This window comes from Harpia harpyja, chromosome 17, assembly GCF_026419915.1.
Source record: "Harpia harpyja isolate bHarHar1 chromosome 17, bHarHar1 primary haplotype, whole genome shotgun sequence".
Taxonomy (NCBI): domain Eukaryota; kingdom Metazoa; phylum Chordata; class Aves; order Accipitriformes; family Accipitridae; genus Harpia; species Harpia harpyja.
In genome coordinates this window covers 802633-821449 of record NC_068956.1, presented here as the reverse complement: position 1 = coordinate 821449, position 18817 = coordinate 802633, and the positions used below count along the sequence as shown (strand labels likewise).

General features: G+C 56.7%; 1 protein-coding gene across 1 annotated transcript; it reads left to right on the top strand.

Annotated features, from left to right (window-relative positions):
- The first annotated feature begins 43 nt into the window (after positions 1-43).
- Positions 44-17901, top strand: RNF121 (ring finger protein 121). Its single transcript, XM_052812736.1, has 9 exons — positions 44-138; positions 6825-6862; positions 7921-8062; positions 9081-9235; positions 9741-9848; positions 10625-10745; positions 13331-13464; positions 15425-15526; positions 16291-17901. Exons 1-9 carry the CDS (start codon positions 82-84, stop codon positions 16409-16411), a joined length of 978 nt encoding a protein of 325 aa, XP_052668696.1. The 5' UTR covers positions 44-81; the 3' UTR covers positions 16412-17901.
- The last annotated feature ends 916 nt before the right edge of the window (positions 17902-18817 follow it).

Here is an 18817-nt window from a genome sequence, read left to right as displayed (position 1 = left end):
AGGTACGGTGGCCTGGCCGGTGATTGGCGGACGGCGGCGGAAGGAGCTGGCCGCTGGGGACGGAGGGGGGCGGGAAGCAAGATGGCGGCGGTGCTGGAAGTGGAGGTTGGAGGCCCCGTCGAGCGGGATGTGGAGGAGGTAGCGGGGGGCCGGGGGCTCCGAGGGCCGGGGCGGGCTGGGGACCCCGGGGAGGGGAGGGGAAGGGAAGGGGAAGGGAAGGGGGGTCTGGAGGGGAGGGGGCGCCGGAGGGATGGTTGGGGTCTCTGGCGCGGGGGCTGGGGGGGGGGCTCGGGGTCGGGGGGAAGTGGAGGGGGGGTAGGGGTGTGCACCGAGGGGCTCTGAGGCTACTGGGGGGGTCCCTGGGGCAGGGGAGGGGGGATTCTGGGTCACTGGGAGCTTGCAGGGCTTTGGGGCGGGTGGGTGCGGGGTCTGCTAGGGCTGGGGGGGCTCCGGGGGTCCCTGGGGCAAGGGGACGCTGGGAGCTCCTGGGGGGTCCCTGGGGCAGGGGGACGTCGGGGGGGCTGTGGGTTAGGGAGCCTTTGGGCTCTGGGTGGTGAGCTGCAGTGGGTCTACAGGGCCTTGGGGGGCTGTGGGGTCCCCGTGGGTGTCGGAGGCACCGGGGAAGGGTGAGAGCAGTGAGAGTGGGCCACTGGGGTGGGGGGCCTGAGGCGGGGGTGAGGGGCTGGGTGTGGATGGAGGAATTGGCTGGAGGTGGCCGGAGGAGGCTGTGGGGAGCAGGGGGAAGGAGGGCGGTGATGGAGGGGGGGCTCAGGAACAGCCTTTGAGCTGTGTGAGGAAAGGGCGGTTGGGGACGTGGCGGGTAATTGCACACCGGGGTGCTCAGGGACAAACCCTGCGGAAGGACTTTGCATCCGTGCAGTAGCCAAAGCGCCTGTTTCCAGATGGGGTCCCCAAAGCTGGTGCGGGTGAAGAGGCGCCCTGGAAACACCATTTGGGACCTTCGGCACCTCTGCTCTTAATTCATTCCCTGACTGTAAAACTCGTTGCTGGAAAAGCCACGCAGGACCAGGGTGGGATTTGCATTTCGGAGAATACGGGAGCACATGGGGCTCCTCAGGGTGCCCTCGGCTGCCGGCAGCGCGGGTAATGTTCGGCCTGTCACCTTGGTGCTGCGCCATGCAAACTTCCACGCTAAGATAATTAGTAGCCCTTGTTGCTCTTGGGAAATAGAGGGCTTTAATCGAAGTTCCCGTGCTGGTGTTCAAGCATTCCTGGAGATGAAAAATTGCAGAGATGAAAAATTGCAAAGCTGGAGGGGAAAAAAAAAAAAAAAAAATCTGCTCGGAAAGCTGGAATTGGGAGCAGGGGCTCGCCTGCTTCTGCGCAGCTGGAGTGCAGCGTGTGTGTCTGCTGCCGTACCGCAGCGCTGTAACGGCACTGCTGTCCCGGGCTTTGCCGCAGCTCTTTGCCATCACCTGTGCTTCATGCTCAAGAGCTTTCCTTCTGCTTGTAGAGCAGTTCTGTGTGTGCGCAGCCGGCAGTGCTGCCTGCGTCCTGGGAGCAGTGCCACGGGGCAGACAAGATGGTCAGCTGGTGCAGTCAGGGTGGGTTTCGGTGCTTTTCCTCAAGAATTGGTAGTTTGGCTTAAATTCTCAGGTGCTGAAGGTTGTATTTGGGAAATTTACTGGCAGGGTCAAGTTGTGGAGCTTCCCTCGTGTACGGCTGAGCTGTGCGAGCGAGGTGAAACCGTCTGCCTGAAGCCCAGGAAGCGCTTGTGCATCCTCCCTGTGCCGTGTGTTGCTGCCGAGGAGCGGGTACAGTGGGGTGACAGGAGGATTCAACCTCAAATCCAGTGACTGAACATCTTAAAGCACAAATCAGTCGCTCTTGAGTTGCTGCTTGTTATATTTAAAGATGTTGGCTGGTGGCTTTTTATGCCAGAGAGGTGTTTTTCCAGCCAGGCTTTGAAGAATGCCAAGGTGTAGCTGTGCACGCTGGAACCAGCCTCTCCGAGCCTGGCTCTGAACAAGCGAGCCTGGCATCCTCCTGTGAATCTCTTCCATCGTGATAAGTGAGACTTAAGGCAAGCTAGTAAGCAAATAGTAAACTGCTGCACTTGTGAGCTCCTTAGTTTAGTGCCAGCAGCAGATGGGAAACCTCTTCCCTTTATAAATGTGGAAGATCTGAAGTCTCTGACCCTCAAAAGTGAAATTCCTGTTTTTCAGTCCGGCAGGAAACTGCTTTTGGGGCTGGCTGAGGGGGACAGAGAGTGCATCGCGAGGAGGCAGCTGATAAGGAGGGATACCAAGGCTGTGCTTATCCCTGTGCTGTGATTCCACAAAATCCACGTCTGTCAGGACAAAATCCGTATGCTTGTGTTGTCCTGAGATCTTGGCAGCTCTTTGGGCTGAGCATGTCACTGACAAACCATTAACGGTGGGGCCAGTGCACGGTGCAGATCTGAAAGCAGTTTAACGTTTCACTTGGTGCACCCGTGTGGGATAAATGCTGAGTGTCATGTGGCTTTGGCTCTGCCTGTTTGTAACTCAGGCTGTCGTCAAAGGTTTCATTTACAATTATCGAAGCGTTTGATCAGTCAGGGCCTTTCTACTCCCTGCTGGCTGTTACCACGCTCTTTCATGAGCAGAAGAAATGAGGAATTGAGATTCCAAAATTTCCTGAGACTTTCACTAAAGAGCCTGCCTCTTCAAAATCTGCCTTGGGTGAATGGCCAGAATCTCAGAGATTTATCTTCCAGTTATTTCAGGTTGTTCCTAATGGGTGATGTGAAACAAATATTGAGGTTGAGAAAGGTGAGATCAGGTCCCCGGTGTTCCAGATCCTCAGCTCTTCTGCCTCTGCCCAGGGCTGTGCGTAGCAGATGCTGGACGCTGTTGGTTTTGATGGCCAAAATACTGCGGAGCCGCACAACATGAGCTGTAGGCTGGTCTGTAGCTTGGAACTGAAATCAGCAGCTGCTTATTCTCCATCGTCTAGATGTTCTCCTTACCTCCTTCCCAGATTTAGAGCGTAAGGAGATTACAACTGGCTTGCAGCAGGGTGGTTGGTACGCATGCCTGGAGATCCTGCTGTCTCCCTGCTTCTGGACTGCAAGAAACAGGCAGTTACGGGTTTAATATTACAGGTAGCAGCAGCCTTTGCATTTTCCTAGAGGGAGGTAATTCTCTTGGCCATCCTGGTGATGGGGATCACAGGTTTGTGGTGGCTTTGGGGCACTAGTCCCTGCTGAAAACTGGGGAGCGGCATGAGTTTCTTCCAAAGACCATGATACCGTGTCTGAGGAGAGAATTAGACTTTAGTCATAGATACCCAGTATGTCCCTGTCGTCACCCAGAGGGGGCTGGGGTTTTTGCGTGGTTCATGAGTTATGGAGGAGACAGAGGGCAGAATATATCATTTTTAATTCCTTATTTAAAAAAAAAAAAAAAGTTGTTCTAAGAGCTCTAGTTGGTTGCACACAGCGAGTCCTGTGCAGGTATCACCAGCTGGAGGAGACTGCAGTGGGAGTGGGTTGGTGCTCAAGGCTTGGTAGAGCATATCTTCAGATAATTCTGTCATCCTCATGGTTCTTGTCTAACCCCTTGCCTCTCTGGCCTGGTAAAGGGAGATTTAAGAGCGGAGGCTCTTTAGCCTAGCTGATGGGGTTAGAAAGGGACCCAAACCCGGGGTGTCAAATTGAGACAAACCCAAACTAGAAATAGAGCGAACGCTTAACAGCGAGAGCAGGTGCTTCCTGGCACCGTGTCTCGCCTTTGGGTTCACCATCGCCGTTCATTTTTAGAACCAAAACTGGATTTCTTTGGTAAGAGAGCATGCAGATCAAGAAGGGGTTAACTGGAAGGTCCAGTTTGGGGTGGCTGCTCTGCCAGGTCATGTCTGACAGTCATCAGATCACCGTCTCTGCCTGAATGTCCTGTCTGTCACGTCCCAGCTCCCCTTAATAAAGTTATTTCAGGAGCTTTAAGCTCTGGGGAATCTGTTGAAGCTCAGTCTCTGTAATTGAGGGAAAATTGTGTCCAGTGCTGTGGATTCTTGCACTTGCGAGGACAGCATATGTGGCAGTTGCAGTTGGCTTTGGAGGACAGCTAGGTAGGAAGCCCTCTTCTCTGTGAAATGCCAGCAGGATTTCCATAGGGTTTGGGGCTGAGAAGGCTTTAGCTCATTTGTTTGAAGAATTTGCAGATTTGGGGAAGGTGCTGAAGGAAAGAGGCTGAGAATTGTTCCCTACGTGTGGGACAGACCGGCATGGATGGGGTGGCTGCTGGCGCAGTGCAGAGGAGTGACCAGAAGCCACTGTAAGGGGAAAAAATAATTGATGTGTTTTGAAGGTGCTGGACTGTCTGTGCCTGTAAAATGTCCTCATCCAGTGAGGACTGGGGTAGAGCCTGGGGGCAGCAGGGATCTCCTGGGGGGTGGCAGCGGGAGCCCCCAGGGACTTCCCAGGTCTTGCAGGGGGACTGACCTATGCCGGAGCTGAGCTGGGCCAATGAGCACATAGGGTTTCTCAGCTTCTCCTGCTTGCAGTGACTTGAGAAGATTTTTAAAATTTTTTTTTTTACTGTTTATCAGAGCAGTTGTTCTAACTATGAATTGTGTAGCTGACTTTTTTAAGGGAAAGCAGTGACTGAACTGATTAATCTGGATGTGGCTGCTTTAGGAACTGAAGAGCTTGGGGAATTTGGGCGATACGAGCGCGCTTCTTGGAGCCGGTGTCAGATCGTCACCACCTACACATGGTCCTACGCAAGCCAGTGAGCTCAAACAGGGATTTTCATAGCTCTATATTTTGCATCTATCTAAGTACTGAAGTGCTTCTCGAAGGCCTTGGGGACCAAATCTCCCACAGGTGTTGCTCTGGGGTGAAGCACAGCAGATGTGTAACAGCACGCAGAGAGATTGCTGCCATGCGTGTGTTTCCCTGCCTCCTCACCCCAGGGTATAATTAGGCACCACAGAGGAAGCAAGGTGGCTGTGCATGTCCTCGGCCGAGCCCGAGTGCGATCAGAGGTGCTGGCTGTGAGACACCTATTTGGGGAACAGCCCCGAGGGATCTGCCGCGCGTCGCCGGCAGCGGTGGCACGGCACCCTGCACACGGGCAGGTGAGGCTGGCTGCCGCGCTGTCCCTGGGAGAGCCCTGGGGTAAAGGTTGAAGCCGAGCCAACAGCTCCGTACCTGGTCATTGGAGGCTGGAGTGAGGTGGAGCCCGTTCCTGCGTACACAAATCCAGACTGTGCAGGAAAGCGCGATAACAAAGTCCTTGCTGTGACTTGTTTTCGATCACTCTTCTTATGGCTCCATGCCTGCTTGCTGGTAAACATCAAGCATGGGTCATTCAGGGCTGGCCAGCCATGTGCTCGGCTGTGGCTGTGCCGGGGGGAGAGCTGGCAGCCAGGGCAAGTGCCGTCCCCGTCCCCTCGGCCATGCTGGAGCGTCTCCAGCCAGATGGTGTTTTGAAAACCATGCGTTTATATGCCCAACCCCAGGTGAGCCACTGTAGGTTTTATTAGAGTTTGTGCCTCACCAAGGAAAGGCGAGATGAAGTCAGAGCTGTGGGATTTCGTTTGCTGCATCCCCAGCACTGTGTGTCGGGGTTTGTGCTGGCGCTGGGATGAGTGCTGCCTGGCTAGTGAGCCTGTGCAGGGACGTGACCAGTGCTGGAGGCCTCTTCAGCTCTTATGTAAAGATACAAAGCTCCAAGAGAAAGCTGAAATGCAATGTCAAAGGTCCCCCCACTCCTCCACAGTCCAAATGCCTCATGGTGAGAGTATTCACACCAAATCTCACTGGGGGAAATAGGGGATTCTGTGAGGCTTGGCCTCTGGGTGAGGTTTGGGTGCTGCTTGCTTGCAAGCTGAGAAGGTTGGCACGGAGTCGCGGTTCTGTGGAGGGGGGCTTTTAAATCACTTAGTATGTTCCTTCTGTCCCCTAAACCTGTCAGATGGAGGATGTCCTTAGCACCCTGTGTCCAGCCTGGCAGTTTCAGCTTGCGTTAAGCACAGATTATGCCAGCCCATCATCTCTCATCACTAATAACAACAACTCCCGTCACTCTCGGTTGCTCGTGTCGGGCAAAAACTTTGCTGCCCGTAACGCTTGGGAGAAACTTCCAGACGTGTCAGCAAAGCAAGTCCTAAATCTTCTGTGATTCTTTCTGAAAATTTTTTTGGCAGTGGTTTGTTGCTGGTGTGCAGACGCCATCCCCTGTCCTGCAGACTGGTGGTGTTTTGGACTCCCTTCTCTGTCCTGTTTCTGACGTGCACTGGGATCTCCCCTCTGTGCCCAGAGACACCTGGCTGGGTTGTGAACTTGGGACTTAAACCAATTCCTCTGGTACACGTAGCATGGGACGGTGGGCAGAGCCTTGGCTGCACTAAAATACGTGAGAAAAAGGGGAAAGGTACTTGCAGGTGATGGAGGAGCAGGGGGACTCTGCAGCTCTCCCCATGCAGTCTGGAGGGTCAAAAGACAGCTTTGGGCTGTGGCGTCACGATTGGCGTGTCGAGGATTTGTTGTTTAAAGCTTCTGAACCCAGGGCTTCCCTTCTTAAAGTTCGCAAAGAGCAATCCTGGGGGTCTCACAGGGTGGCTTTGCAGCTGACTCCGCCACTGCTGTCGGCACTGATCGGGTCTCACCAGGAGATAAAGGAGCCGGGTGCTATGTCAGGGTTACTCACGGTGAACAGGCGGTGTAGACACACAGCACAGCCTTGCTCGTGTGGGTCATAAACCAGCACCTGTGCTGTTTGAGGAGGTGAAGTAAATAAGTTATCCTTTCTAGGCTGGTACCGCTGCTCCCGAACTACAGTGGCTGATTTCTTTGTTTGTTTTTTTTTTCTCCCTAGGTCGATCTTTCGCACTTGTCCCCAGAGGAGAGGTGGAGGTGAGTCTGTGTTGGGAGGTGAACTGATGCTTACAGCTTGAGCGAGCTCCTCCTCCTGACTGGAGCTACCAGCAGCACAGCCCATATTCATGGCAGGAGAGGACAGGGACAGCCTTCCCTGCGCAGTGTTATTTGTTAGGGGGAAGTATGAACTGTCTTAAAAGGCAATACTAATATTTTTTCTTTTAAACTGCTTACTAGATATTCCTCCTTTTCCCTTAGTCAAACCAATTTCAGCTAGACACTTGTTGAAAAGCACAGTAAGACTGGTCTTCTCTCAGTATTAATAATTAATTAAATATAGAGGATGACTTAAGATCAGAGAATTTGGCATATTTGTTGGGTTTGGATGTTTTTTCCCTTAACTTGAACTGTCTTGGCAGCTTAAGACCGAGATGTAAGGATGTTACAGGTCTTAATTCTGCCTTGGTTTTTGGTCAAACAGCACAAGCTGCAAAGAAACCCCAGGTGTCTGTAGAGCATCAGTCTGGAAATCACTTGTTCCAGGATGCAAATGGGGTTGCCCAGGGCAGAGAGAAGTGATTTGTTGGGGTTTGTGGGTTTTGCTGGCTGTAGACCGTGCCCATCCTGCCCATCCAGCCTTTCCCTTGCTGGGCGAGAGGGGGCATGGTGCTGGTGGCTCTGCAGCTGGGCTGAGGGTTTGGTATTGAGCGTTACTGCATGCTCGTGGTGTCAAACAGCCTCTTGGCTGATGCTGTTGCACCAGTGAGCTGCTGGGTGAGTTACGTGAAACGTGCACTCCACGTTTGTTAGTTCAGCTACGTCAGCGTGAGTTATCTCTGCCTCATTCACGCCAGGATGGGCTGGATAGCAGTCTTGGCTTTCACAGTTTAAAAATGAGCTAGTCTCAGAGAAGCCTTTTGTCCTTTCTCCTCTGGATTGCAACGTAGCACCCATCTCCACAACATTCCTTTGTGGTGTCTCTCAGTCTGGTCTTCCTGCCTCCCCCGTGCCGAGGTGTTTGTCAGCCCTGCTGTGCTGTTAGCATGCGGTCTGTGCCCGCATGCTCCTCAGCCGCCTTTTCCCTGTTGTTGCAGGGTGGAGCATGCACGGATGCATGCCAAGCACCGTGGTCACGAGGCTATGCATGCCGAAATGGTTCTCATCCTTATCGCCACGCTAGTGGTGGCACAGCTCCTGTTGGTTCAGTGGAAACAGAGGCACCCTCGCTCCTACAACGTAAGTGTCTCCCACACAGCTGTTTTGTCTCGAGGCTGGATGCGAGTGCTGAGCGATGCCATCCTTTAGCTGCTGAGAAGTATGTTCCTGTTTTTCTCCTCTTGTCTGATGTTGAGATACCCTTGTCTTCCCAGCAGCCTTTGGGGATTCTAGCTAGGGATGAGAATGGATGCTCCTGGAGGCCTCAAGTTTCTGTTATAAGTGATGCCAATAACTCGGTTTTACATAGTGCTTTGACACCAGGTGATGGGACAAGCAGAGCTCGGGTATTGGCCCGAGGGTAACGAAAAGGGAAGCTGCATTTTGTGAGCACTTCTTCAGAAGCGATGGGGGCTTCTTGCTGCCAGGACCCTGGGTTTGATGGTTCCTGCAGCACCACTGGGCTCTGCTGAGCAGACCTGCCGCTTGCTGATGCCACTGGCTTGTCAGGGACTGTTATTTCACCTGAACCAACCTCACCCTGACTTCCTTATCGTACTTAATGTTTCCAGGCAATACCTGTAATCCTCTATGAACTTTAAACCAAACCTGTTTGCCTCTTCCCCTCCAGCAGCACCACAGGAGCTCAGCTGCATGGCCATAGATCCCTTTTGGGAATAGGCTGTAGGGCAGAGACAAGTCTGAAACCTTCCACTGTGCCTGTCTCCTTGTTTAATACTTGCCTGAGGTGTCTGTGGTTGCTGTGTTTGGGACCCTGGAGAGGCAAAGGTTTATATAGCCACCTTACGACAACTACTTAGGTGGATCATCTCCTGTACCTTCCTCTGGAGATGTTTCCTGTGTGTTTTTCCTCCAGCTCTAGTCCTTTGCTACCAAAGATCGCCTGGCTGCTGCGTGCGACTCCCTCAGTTAGGCTGTGAGCGTGTTCTCTGGGTGCTGGGTGCCACAGACCGAACCTCCCGCGTTTCCTGGTGCTGTTCAGGGCCCTTTGATGCAGGCAGGAGAACGGCTGGCAGGGTGTTTCTGATGTCAGATGAGCAGAGAGCCAGCTCAAAATGCCTTTCCTCTGTTCCTGCAGATGGTGACCCTCTTCCAGATGTGGGTAGTGCCTCTGTATTTCACGATCAAGCTGTACTGGTGGCGGTTCCTGGTAATCTGGGTGCTCTTCTCAGCAGTCACAGCTTTTGTCACCTTCAGGGCAACTCGAAAACCTCTGGTACAGACAACGCCCAGGTTAGTACACGCGTTCCTGGGAAAACTCCTCAGCCCCAGGGTAACCACTACAAGCAGCTCTTTCCAATTTTGCTGCCACAGATCATTGTCTTAAACTTTGCACCCCGGGGGTGTGCAACCCCTGCCCGTGTGGGTCGGTGTGAAGCACTAACCGGCTGCTGGCAGCCAGCCCGATGCACCTGGTACCCGAGTGGGTGGTGGTAAGGCAGATACTGCGTGGGCTGGCAGCCTCACTGAGGGCATTCCCGGTGTGAAGCACGCTTGCTTACAGCCTTTGGAGATCCCGAAGTTTCTAGTTTGGAAGGCAAGACCGTGAGCGGCCCATGGCAGCAGCGGATCTGTAGCTCGAATTAGAAATTTAAAGCTCTGTTGCCCATGCGTATGGGTAGGTGAAGTGTCTGCAAACACCACCATCCAGGTTTAAAAAGTAGAACTCTTTAGGTGCTTGGTGCAGTTTCTTTCAGGAAAAATGAGGTAGTTAAATTCTTGTTTTAATTCTTTACAGGCTGGTTTATAAATGGTTTCTACTAATATACAAGATCAGCTATGCCACTGGAATCGTAGGGTACATGGCTGTGATGTTTACACTTTTTGGTCTTAACTTATTATTCAGGTGAGTGAATCTTTTGGGTCCTACTCCTGGGGCAGGGGATGTAACTCTGGAAAAATAGTTGTCTTAGCAATCTGATTAATGGGGCCAAAGAGACTCTTGGGGTGTCTTCTCCCTGCTGGGAGGATCACGGGTGAGTTGCTTGTACCTGAACTGGTCAAGGTCACTGGAGAGCCCTGCTTCCAGTTCAGCTGTGTCAGCAGCTCCTCCAGCTCTGTGCATGTCCAGCCTGGGGGCAGCAGTGGGATTTTCTTTGCTACCCTGATAAAGAGGTACCTGCAACAAGCAGCCAGCCCAGGTGTGGTAGCAGAGGACCTTAGCCCAAGCCAGCTTCATGTTTAGAGAGGTTGATTCCTTCTCTGGAATATGAGCAGACCTGGCAACTGCCTGCAGAAACATGAAAGTGTTAACTGGGGGCTTACTGGGTGCTGATCTGGTGCACGAGATAGCTGGAGATTACTGCAGTGGTTCATTCCAGAGGCTGGTGAGGGTGATGGGCACCAGGTATTAGAAAGCTGGGGTGTCACACCCACATCTCCATTCAAATGCTGCTTGTTGACAACCAAGGTGAAGTGTCCCAGAAGCAGGGACCGGGGTTGTGCTGGGCAGGTGCCTAGAAGACCTCCGTGGGTGATGCTTCCCAGTGATGTGTGTCCACTGCCTTGGTGGACCACTTTTGCAATGGAGTTAGTGCTGTGAGCTGTGTCGGCATGCTGGCTTTTGCACCCCTGCAGCCCCCCAAAAAAGCTCTTGATGTCATTTGGGCTCTTCTGTTGTAGAATCAAACCAGAAGATGCGATGGACTTTGGCATTTCCCTCCTCTTCTACGGTCTTTACTACGGGGTGTTGGAGCGGGACTTTGCCGAGATGTGTGCAGATTACATGGCCTCGACGATCGGGGTGAGTTAATGCCGTGCTGTCCCCCAGGCAAGAGTCCTCCCCGTTATGGGGGGGGCCTGAAATGGTCAGTTGCAGCAGTAGCTTTTTGCCTCGCCTAAATGGGAAAGTGCATCAAGCTCCCCCCTTGAGGAAGGGCTCCCTGAGGCTGCTGCCATTCTTGCTGTGCTCTCTCTGGGCTCACTACCACGGTATCTGGGCTGGAAGGTTTTTGATCTAAGAGTGGCTCCGAGATCCTTCCTTAAGAGCAAAGCCTCTGCGCGTGTCTCCTCATCCTCAGAAGCACAAGAAATGAGGGAGTGGAAGGATCTGTTCAGCCCCTCTAAACTCCTGACAAATATTTCTCTACCTGGGCCTTTAAAATCTCCAGTGCCAAAGAGCACTCCTGTTTCTGGGACCACACTGCGGGTACATTAACTCATGACCTGCAGCCATCAGGGAAGGATTCACACCACGGGCTTCCTTCTCCTGCTGGTACCCACTGCAGCCTGTGCTGTCCCTGGGGACAGAGGGCGTGTTCCTGCGTGCCTGCAGTGGTGGCCTAAAATCTGTAGCCCACTCACCTGTTACCAAAAAAACCGTCTCCACCAAAAATACATGACCTAAGACACTGGTGGAGTAGGTCATGTTGCTTCTTTGCAGCAGCTCTTTAGGGTCTTGGACTTTGTGTTTCCTCCTCCTCTCTAAGCTTTCTGCTGCTGCTCCTTGGAGGTTCTGCCTGGCAGGACTGGGGAGCCCCAGACCCTCGCCAGCCGCCTTCCACTCACACTGGGACACCTTGACAGAGCTTGGGTCTCCCCCCACATAGGCGGTGGGTGCCCAGGACAGGCCTGCAGCAGCCCAGGCGCTCCCCAAGGGTCTGGCCTGGCTGCAGGGCTGCCGGGAAGACGCTGGCACTGCAGCCCAAGGGCTCCGTGGGATGCTCGGAGTGAAGCTGTGCCAGGTCTCTGCCGGAGGCATGTTTTGGCAGTGATACTAAACTAGGAGGAGCTGTGGGCTCCTTCAAGGGTAGAGAGGCCTTACAGAGAGATCTGGATAGACTAGAGAGCTGGGCAATCACTGACTGTATGAAATTTTACAAGAGCAAGTCCCAGATTCTCCACCTGGGATGGGGTAATCCTGGTAATACGTACAAATTGGGGGATGAGAGGCTGGACACCAGCCCTGTGGAAAGAGATCTGGGGTTTTGGGTTGATGGGAAGTTGAACATGAGTCAACAGTGTGCCCTGGCAGCCCAAAGGGCCAACTGTGTCCTGGGGTGCATCAAGTACAGCATCGCTAGCTGGTTGAGGGAGGTGATTGTCCCACTCTGCACTGCCCTGGTGCAGCCCCACCTCAAGTACTGTGCGCAGTTTTGGGTGCCTCAATATAAGAAGGACATCAAACTATCAGAGTGTGTCCAGAGGAGGGCGACCAAGGTGGTGAAAGGCCTCGAGGGCAAGGTGTATGAGGGGCAGCTGATGTCACTTGGTTTGTTCAGCTCGGAGAAGAGAAGGCTGAGGGGTGACCTCATCACTGAGGGGTGACCTCGTCACAGTCTACACCTTCCTCAAGGGGGGCAGCGGAGGGGGAGGTGCTGATGTCCTCCCTCATGACCAGTGATAGGATGCAAGGAAATGGAATGAAGCTGTGTCAGGAGAAATTCAGATTGGACATTAGGAAAAGGTTCTTCACTGAGAGGGCGATCAGTCCCTGGTACAGGTTACTCAGGGAAGTGGTCATGGCACCAAGCAGTCCCTGGAACAGGTTACTCAGGGAAGTGGTCACGGCACCAAGCCTCTCAGAGTTCAAGGAGTGTCTGGATGACGCTCTTAGCCATATAGTTTAGTGTTAGGTAGTCCTGCAAGGAGCAGGGAGTTGGACTCAGTGATCCTTATGGGTCCCTTCCAACGTGAGATATTCTGTGATTCTGTGTCTCCCGACCTGGCCGTGGGAGCCGGGACGCAGCATGAGTGACCTGGGGCTTGCAGCTGTCCCAGGAGCTTGTGGATCCAGAGCTGCGCACAGGGAGACCCGACTGCGTGCGTGCACCCTCCTGCGTGCTGTGTCAGGCTGATGCTGAGCCAACAGGCTTGGAAATGGTGGGGGGTGGCTGCTCTGAGCTTTGCTCCTTGGCCGTCCGAGCTTCGGGGTCCTGCAGGGCTGGAGGCTCAGGCTGTATTTGATGGCTCAGGCCGTATTTGACTGCCAGCCCAAGGTTGTCATCTTGGGTCAAAGCTGTGACCTCCAGCTTGTCCTGCTGTCACATCCAGCCTCTGCCCTCACGGCCCGGCGTGGGTGCACCAGCCCTGGCAGGCAGCTGACAACTCACACGGCTGTCGGGGAGCGAAGCGGGGTGATCCCTGGCATGGGGAGGGGGCTTGTGGGGCTGGGGTGTGATGGGCCGCCATGTCACTGAGCAGCTCCCTGTCCTGTTGTAGTTGTTTCCCGCAGCTGGACCTGTAACAAGGTTTTTAAGGCCAAAAGGCTGAGGCTGGACTCCTCGGGTGCTGACCCCAGCCCTCCTTAAAGCTTAGCCGTGCCGACGCGGGTGTGGGACGCGTGCCCTCCCGCTGTCACCGCTCTCCCTCTGCTCTGCCCTCGCTCAGTTCTACAGCGCCTCGGGGATGCCCACCAAGCACCTCTCCGACAGCGTCTGCGCCGTCTGTGGTCAGCAGATCTTTGTGGATGTCAACGAGGAAGGGATCATCGAGAACACCTACCGCCTCTCCTGCAACCACGTGTATCCTTCTCCTCAGGAGCCAGCCCCTCGCCTTGCCGGCTCCCCACCGGGGCTGGCAGCAGAGAGCTCCAGCCCCCGGCTTCCCCGACCTGGGGTGAAGAAACGCCTGTCTTGGGACGCGGGGCCATTCTGCTGATTTTGCACATGATCCGTGCCTCTGTCATAGCTGACTTGGCATGGAAAGTGGCGAAGTCCTGTGTGTCCCTGAAATCGCTTCCTTGACACCTCTGTGTGTGTTACAAGTAATCGTTTCCTCTTCTTTCCCCTCCTCAGCTCCCCCGGCTCTGGCAGTGCTGCCGTGGAGCTGCACCTTGCTTTCCAGCTGCCTTTGCCAAATCTGCTGGAACCTGTCCGCCTGGCGCTTGCCGCTGTGCCAGCTCCAGTGGTGTGAGGTAGGGGCGTGAAGTATCCCCGATCCAGCCGAGCTGGGCTGCCTGCGTCACGCTGGTCCCTCATCGGAGAGCCAGCGCTGTGGGTCCTGGCTGAGAGCCTCTGAAGGGAAGAGTCAGGGGGGAAAACACTGCCTGCCCTGCGCGGCATCCCTCAGAAAACAGCCGCCCTGCTCTAGCGCTGCCAGTCACTGCCTGCCCTGCCTGCTCCAGCCGCAGCCCGGCAGCTTCCTTCTTCCGCAAAACTCCTACGGTGACTCCGGCTGTGCGTGGGGTTTCCAGCACCCTGGAATCACTCAGCCCTCCCCGTCAGCTGATTGAGGTGCAGTCAGTTTTGAAACTGGAAGTCCTGGTCGTTGCTCAGCCCCAGCTGGGGACGGATCTGGGGTTTTTCCAGCGGTGACTCAGCAGTGGAGATGGGATGTCCTCTGGCACCACTTGCGTTTCTGGCTGCGAGGTGGTTTCCAAGTTGGGCCTGAGGAAAGGTCACGCCGGCAAAACTCGCTGCCTAAATTTAACCGCTACAAACTGTTTGGCGAGGTTTACACTGGCGTGGCCCTGGCAACCGACCCCGCGTGGGGCCTGGGCCTGCGCGTCACTCACCCTGCAGCAGCTCAGGGGTGTGTGGCTGTCGGAGGAGTCGGTGCTCGTGGTGGTCCCCAGTGGCGAGGGCTGGCTGGCAGCCCTGGATCATTGGCACTGTGGCAGCCCTCTGCTCCAGTTCGGAGGAGGGAGCGGCTCTTGCTGCTGCTCTCTGGCATTAACCCTTGGTTTCAGAAGCAGAGGCATTACCTGGGGGAGTTTCTGTTTGCTCAGTGACACCCTCCTGCTTGGCAGAGTCCCCTGTCACGGCAAGCAGCGTCGCCTCACCCCAGGGCTGTGCCGCAGGGCCCCGGCTGCCACTACCTCATGTTTCCCCGTGACCTCTCCAGGTTGTGCCCAGGTTGGGTGAATCCTCATTACCCATCTGCTGTGATGGAGCATAGCTGGCACCTGGAAGTCAGACCCTGGGAGAAATTCCCTAAATACGTTGTTAATCCTTGAGAAGCCTTTGCAGGAGCTTTGTGTAACGCACGCAGTCAAGTTTGCAGAGCTTTCCTGGGCTGTACGAACCTTCCCGGTGCTTGAAGCCCCGGCATTTCACAGCCAGACACATCCCTGCCAGTCCTCTGCTGCCGGCTCTCATCCTCGTATCGAGGAGCTTCCCTGCAGCCTCTGCCCTGGCCGCCCACGTCAGTCTAACCCAGTCCCAGTGTCAGCATGTGCTGGGCTACGTGTGTGCCGGGCACCGTCGGTGAAGGATTTGTGTCTCATCGGTGCCTGATGCGTTGATCATAGCCCCGACCCACTGCCCTGTGAGCCCTTTCCTCTGTGCCTGGAAGGTGCTGCGCCTTCTAGGAAAGGGCTGCAGTTGTGTGACGCAGCCACCCTTGCATGGCATGGATGTTTCCCATCATCTGCACAGTGGCGTGGAGCTGACTTTTTTTTAAGCTTGATGGTTTCCTCCATGCTCGGTTATGTCCCCCCCTCCTCCAGCCTGAGGCAGTTCCCCTTAACGTGCCGCTCTCCAGGTTTCACGAGTTCTGCATCCGTGGCTGGTGCATCGTCGGGAAGAAGCAGACGTGTCCATACTGCAAAGAGAAGGTGGATCTCAAGAGGATGTTCAGTAACCCGTATCCTTTCTCCTCGTGGGAGCCAGCGCCTTGTGAAGGGGAGCAGTGGGTAGAGCATGAGGGGCTCGGGGCTGTGTCCGGGAGCTGCTGGCTGCTCATTTGGGCTTGCCTGGCACCCCAGGCAGGTTGCTGCCAACCCACAGCGGTGGCAGAGACCCCACAAAATCTGTCCCTGAGCTGGGCACATCACCCAGCACAGAGCAGCAGGCACATCGGGGGAGCTGGGAGGCTGTGGGTGCCACCGAGGCTCTCGGGTGAGAGATGAAAATGTTCACGAAGCCCTTCATGGCTGACCCCCACAGTCCCTGCCTGCTGGTGGGAGTGCTCAGCCGCTCCTGTGCTGTGCCCCCCCCCCGTCCCCCTCTCCGCACCACTGCAGGGGATGACTTGAGCCCCAGATTTTGCTTTTCTACCTCTGGATGTTCCCATAAGGAGCACAAGTCCCCGCAGAGTCAGCTGCTGGGTTTGCTGCTTGCGCAGCACGTGGGTGCCCCGGCTCAAAGGCAGGTCCTGTCCATCCCGCGGGAAGAGGAGATGGTGAAGCCGGGTCCCCCCTCATCCCACGGGACACCCCTGGCTGCACCCCAGACCCTCCTTGTCAAGGCACGGCCGAGGTGACCCTGGCCAGAGCCATCCCTCCCCCGGCACCCACCGCTGCAGAGGGTCGGGGCTGCGTTCCCCGGTCCCTGCGTGGCAGGTTTGGGTGTCTCTTCGGTGGGCTGCGCTCCTCTCTCCCCGTGGCTCTTTAACTCCTTCCTGCCCAGCTGGGAGAGGCCTCACGTCATGTACGGGCAGCTGCTGGACTGGCTGCGCTACCTGGTGGCCTGGCAGCCCGTGATCATCGGACTGGTCCAAGGCATCAACTACATCCTGGGGCTGGAGTAAGGGCAGGCGGTGGGGAGCCGTGGAGCCACGAGAGGACGCGTGCCCAGGGCAGGGGACAGCAGCCGGCCGGGGACGCTGGCTTTCCTCCGTCACCTCTCAGGACCTCGGCCGTCCCCGAGGACTGCGGCGTTGGGGGCTGAGGGAGGGCTCTGCCCTGGGGCCCCTCCCGCTAGGGCTGGGGGAGTCTGTTTTTTTAAAAGCAATTATTTTAATGAGCATATTTAAAACTTTCTATTGCAGATGAAGAGAGACGCTTGTTCCGTTTCCCTCCCCCAGCCCCTCTCCAGCCCCTCGCACGGCGCCGGCCTGCCGAGCTTTTGGCTGGGGGCTTGTTCTCCATCTCCCTCTCCTGCTGCTCTGCCGGGGTAGGCGAAGGGGAGAGGGCCGAGGCTGTGCCGGCTCTGACACCGGCTCCCAGGAGCAGCCCTGCCAGCAGCGAGGATGGGACGCGGGGAAGCAGGGTCAGGGTTGGGCCCCTCTGCTGCGTGGGGCTGCGAGGGAGAGGCTGCCCGGGGCGGCTGGAGCCCAGCACCCTGGAAGAGGGGACAGAGGGACGCTCGGCTGCCCCGGCACCGAGTGCCGCGGGCCGGACTCTTGGCTGCCACGTCCCCCTTCCTGGTGCCGTGGGCACACGGGGAAGGAACAGAGCCGCTCTCCTGCGCTGTGACGGTGCGCTTTGCCCGTGCCCTGCCTCGGGTAACCCTTTTGTATGCTCCCGTCTTTTCTATGTTCCTCCCCGGGGGCTGGCGGCAGTGCCCGGCTGCTGTGGCTTGGGGGCCAGCCAGGTGCACGGAGCGGTGCCGTGCCATTTCTCTCCCTGGCACCCCTTTCTGTGACGGTGATGGTACGTTGAGAGTGGCCCGAGAGCGGGTTGCCCTCGCCCCGGGGCTCAGGGGATGCCTCACTGGGGTTTGGTTTTTTTGGCACTGTAATAAAAGGGATGGAGCGAAGGGCACGGGCTGGACTGGGCTGGTGCCGGCGTTTTCCTGCCCTCGCATTGCTCCGCTCCTCACTGTGCCGGTGCACGTGCCGTCTTGCGCAAGGGCCTGCAAGCTCATTTTTTGGAATGGGTGGGTACGGCCCGTGACAGCAGAGTGCCAGGGCAAGGTCCCTGACCCTGGACCCGCCGGCACTCGGGGTGGGGCGGGGGAAGCCAGGGCGTTTTGGGGCTTGGCAGAGAGTCGGCTCTCCCAGCGGTGCGGGGGCTCGAGCCGTGTCCCCTGAGGGGGCTGGGGTCTGGCAGGGGGGACACTGGGGGGACACGAGGCAACATCACCCCCGCTCCTGGTGCGAGGGACTGCACCATGTCACGCAGGAGATTTGGGAAGTGGCCGCAGCGGCGGCTGGGATGCAGGTGTAGCATGGGCTGCGTCACACGGGTGAGACCCGGCGTGGCTCACCACGTGCCCCGCCGAGTGCTTTTTGGTTTTCTTTCGGGTGAAACCACGTTGCAATGTTGTGCCAAACACAAATAGAGTCCTGGAAATGGAGATGTGGTCCAGGGTTTTTCTTGATCGTCTTCCCTGCCCCGGTGTGAGGCCATGGGTCGTCCTCCTGCCTTCCTGCTCTCCTGGGGTGGGGGGGGGGCTGGATGCCACGAGGTGCTGGGGATGAAGCACTCTTTCCATGGCCCCTGCCCACATATTTCACCTCGTGGTACCCTGAGCTCAGCTGTGTTGGGCTTTTGTGGGGAGCAGGGACGTGGTGGAGGAGCGGAGGGTGCTGGGCCATCCTCCTGCCGTAGCAGCCTCCGGCCCCTCGCTGCCCGCGGGACCCCTGGGCCAGCGCCTGTCGCAGCCCCAGCCACGGTGCCCACGGCCGCTGTCCTCATCCTGGCCGGAGGAAGGGGACGTGTTGCACTTGGCAGGCTCGGAGAGGTCTCCGAGATAACCCCTCTCCCAGTCGCGGTCCTGCCCTTCTGGGAACTGCCGGTAACGATTGCCGGGAAACTCAACGGGCTTTTAGGGGCTTTTTTCCATGCGGTGCGTTGGTGCTGTGCCTACGCCGCAGGAGCTGCCAGGGTGTGAGGGCTGGGGCGGCTGCTCCTGCCCCGTGGCCGTGCCTGTGCTGGCTCCCTGCCTTGGCCGTGCTGGGGAGGGAGGAGGCCCAAGGGCTTCCCCTGGTTTAGCAGCCTGATCTCAGCGAGTTACTGAAATCCTCATGTCTGCTGCTTTCCTGCTGGGCCCCCGCCGCCCTGGCCTGGCTCCAGGGGGGCTCTGCCATGGGAAAGCAGAGGGGGGCCAGCTCCTGGGCTGGGGTCCCGCTGCCCTGGGTCAGGCTCCTCGCCGGGCCGCGGGGCTGGCTGGGTGCTGGCTCCCCTGCGGTCGAGCGCCGGAGCAAAGCCCTCGGTGGGTCCCTGGGGGGTTCTCTCCTCCATCCCCTGGAGCTGGGGGGGGGCCGGTGCTG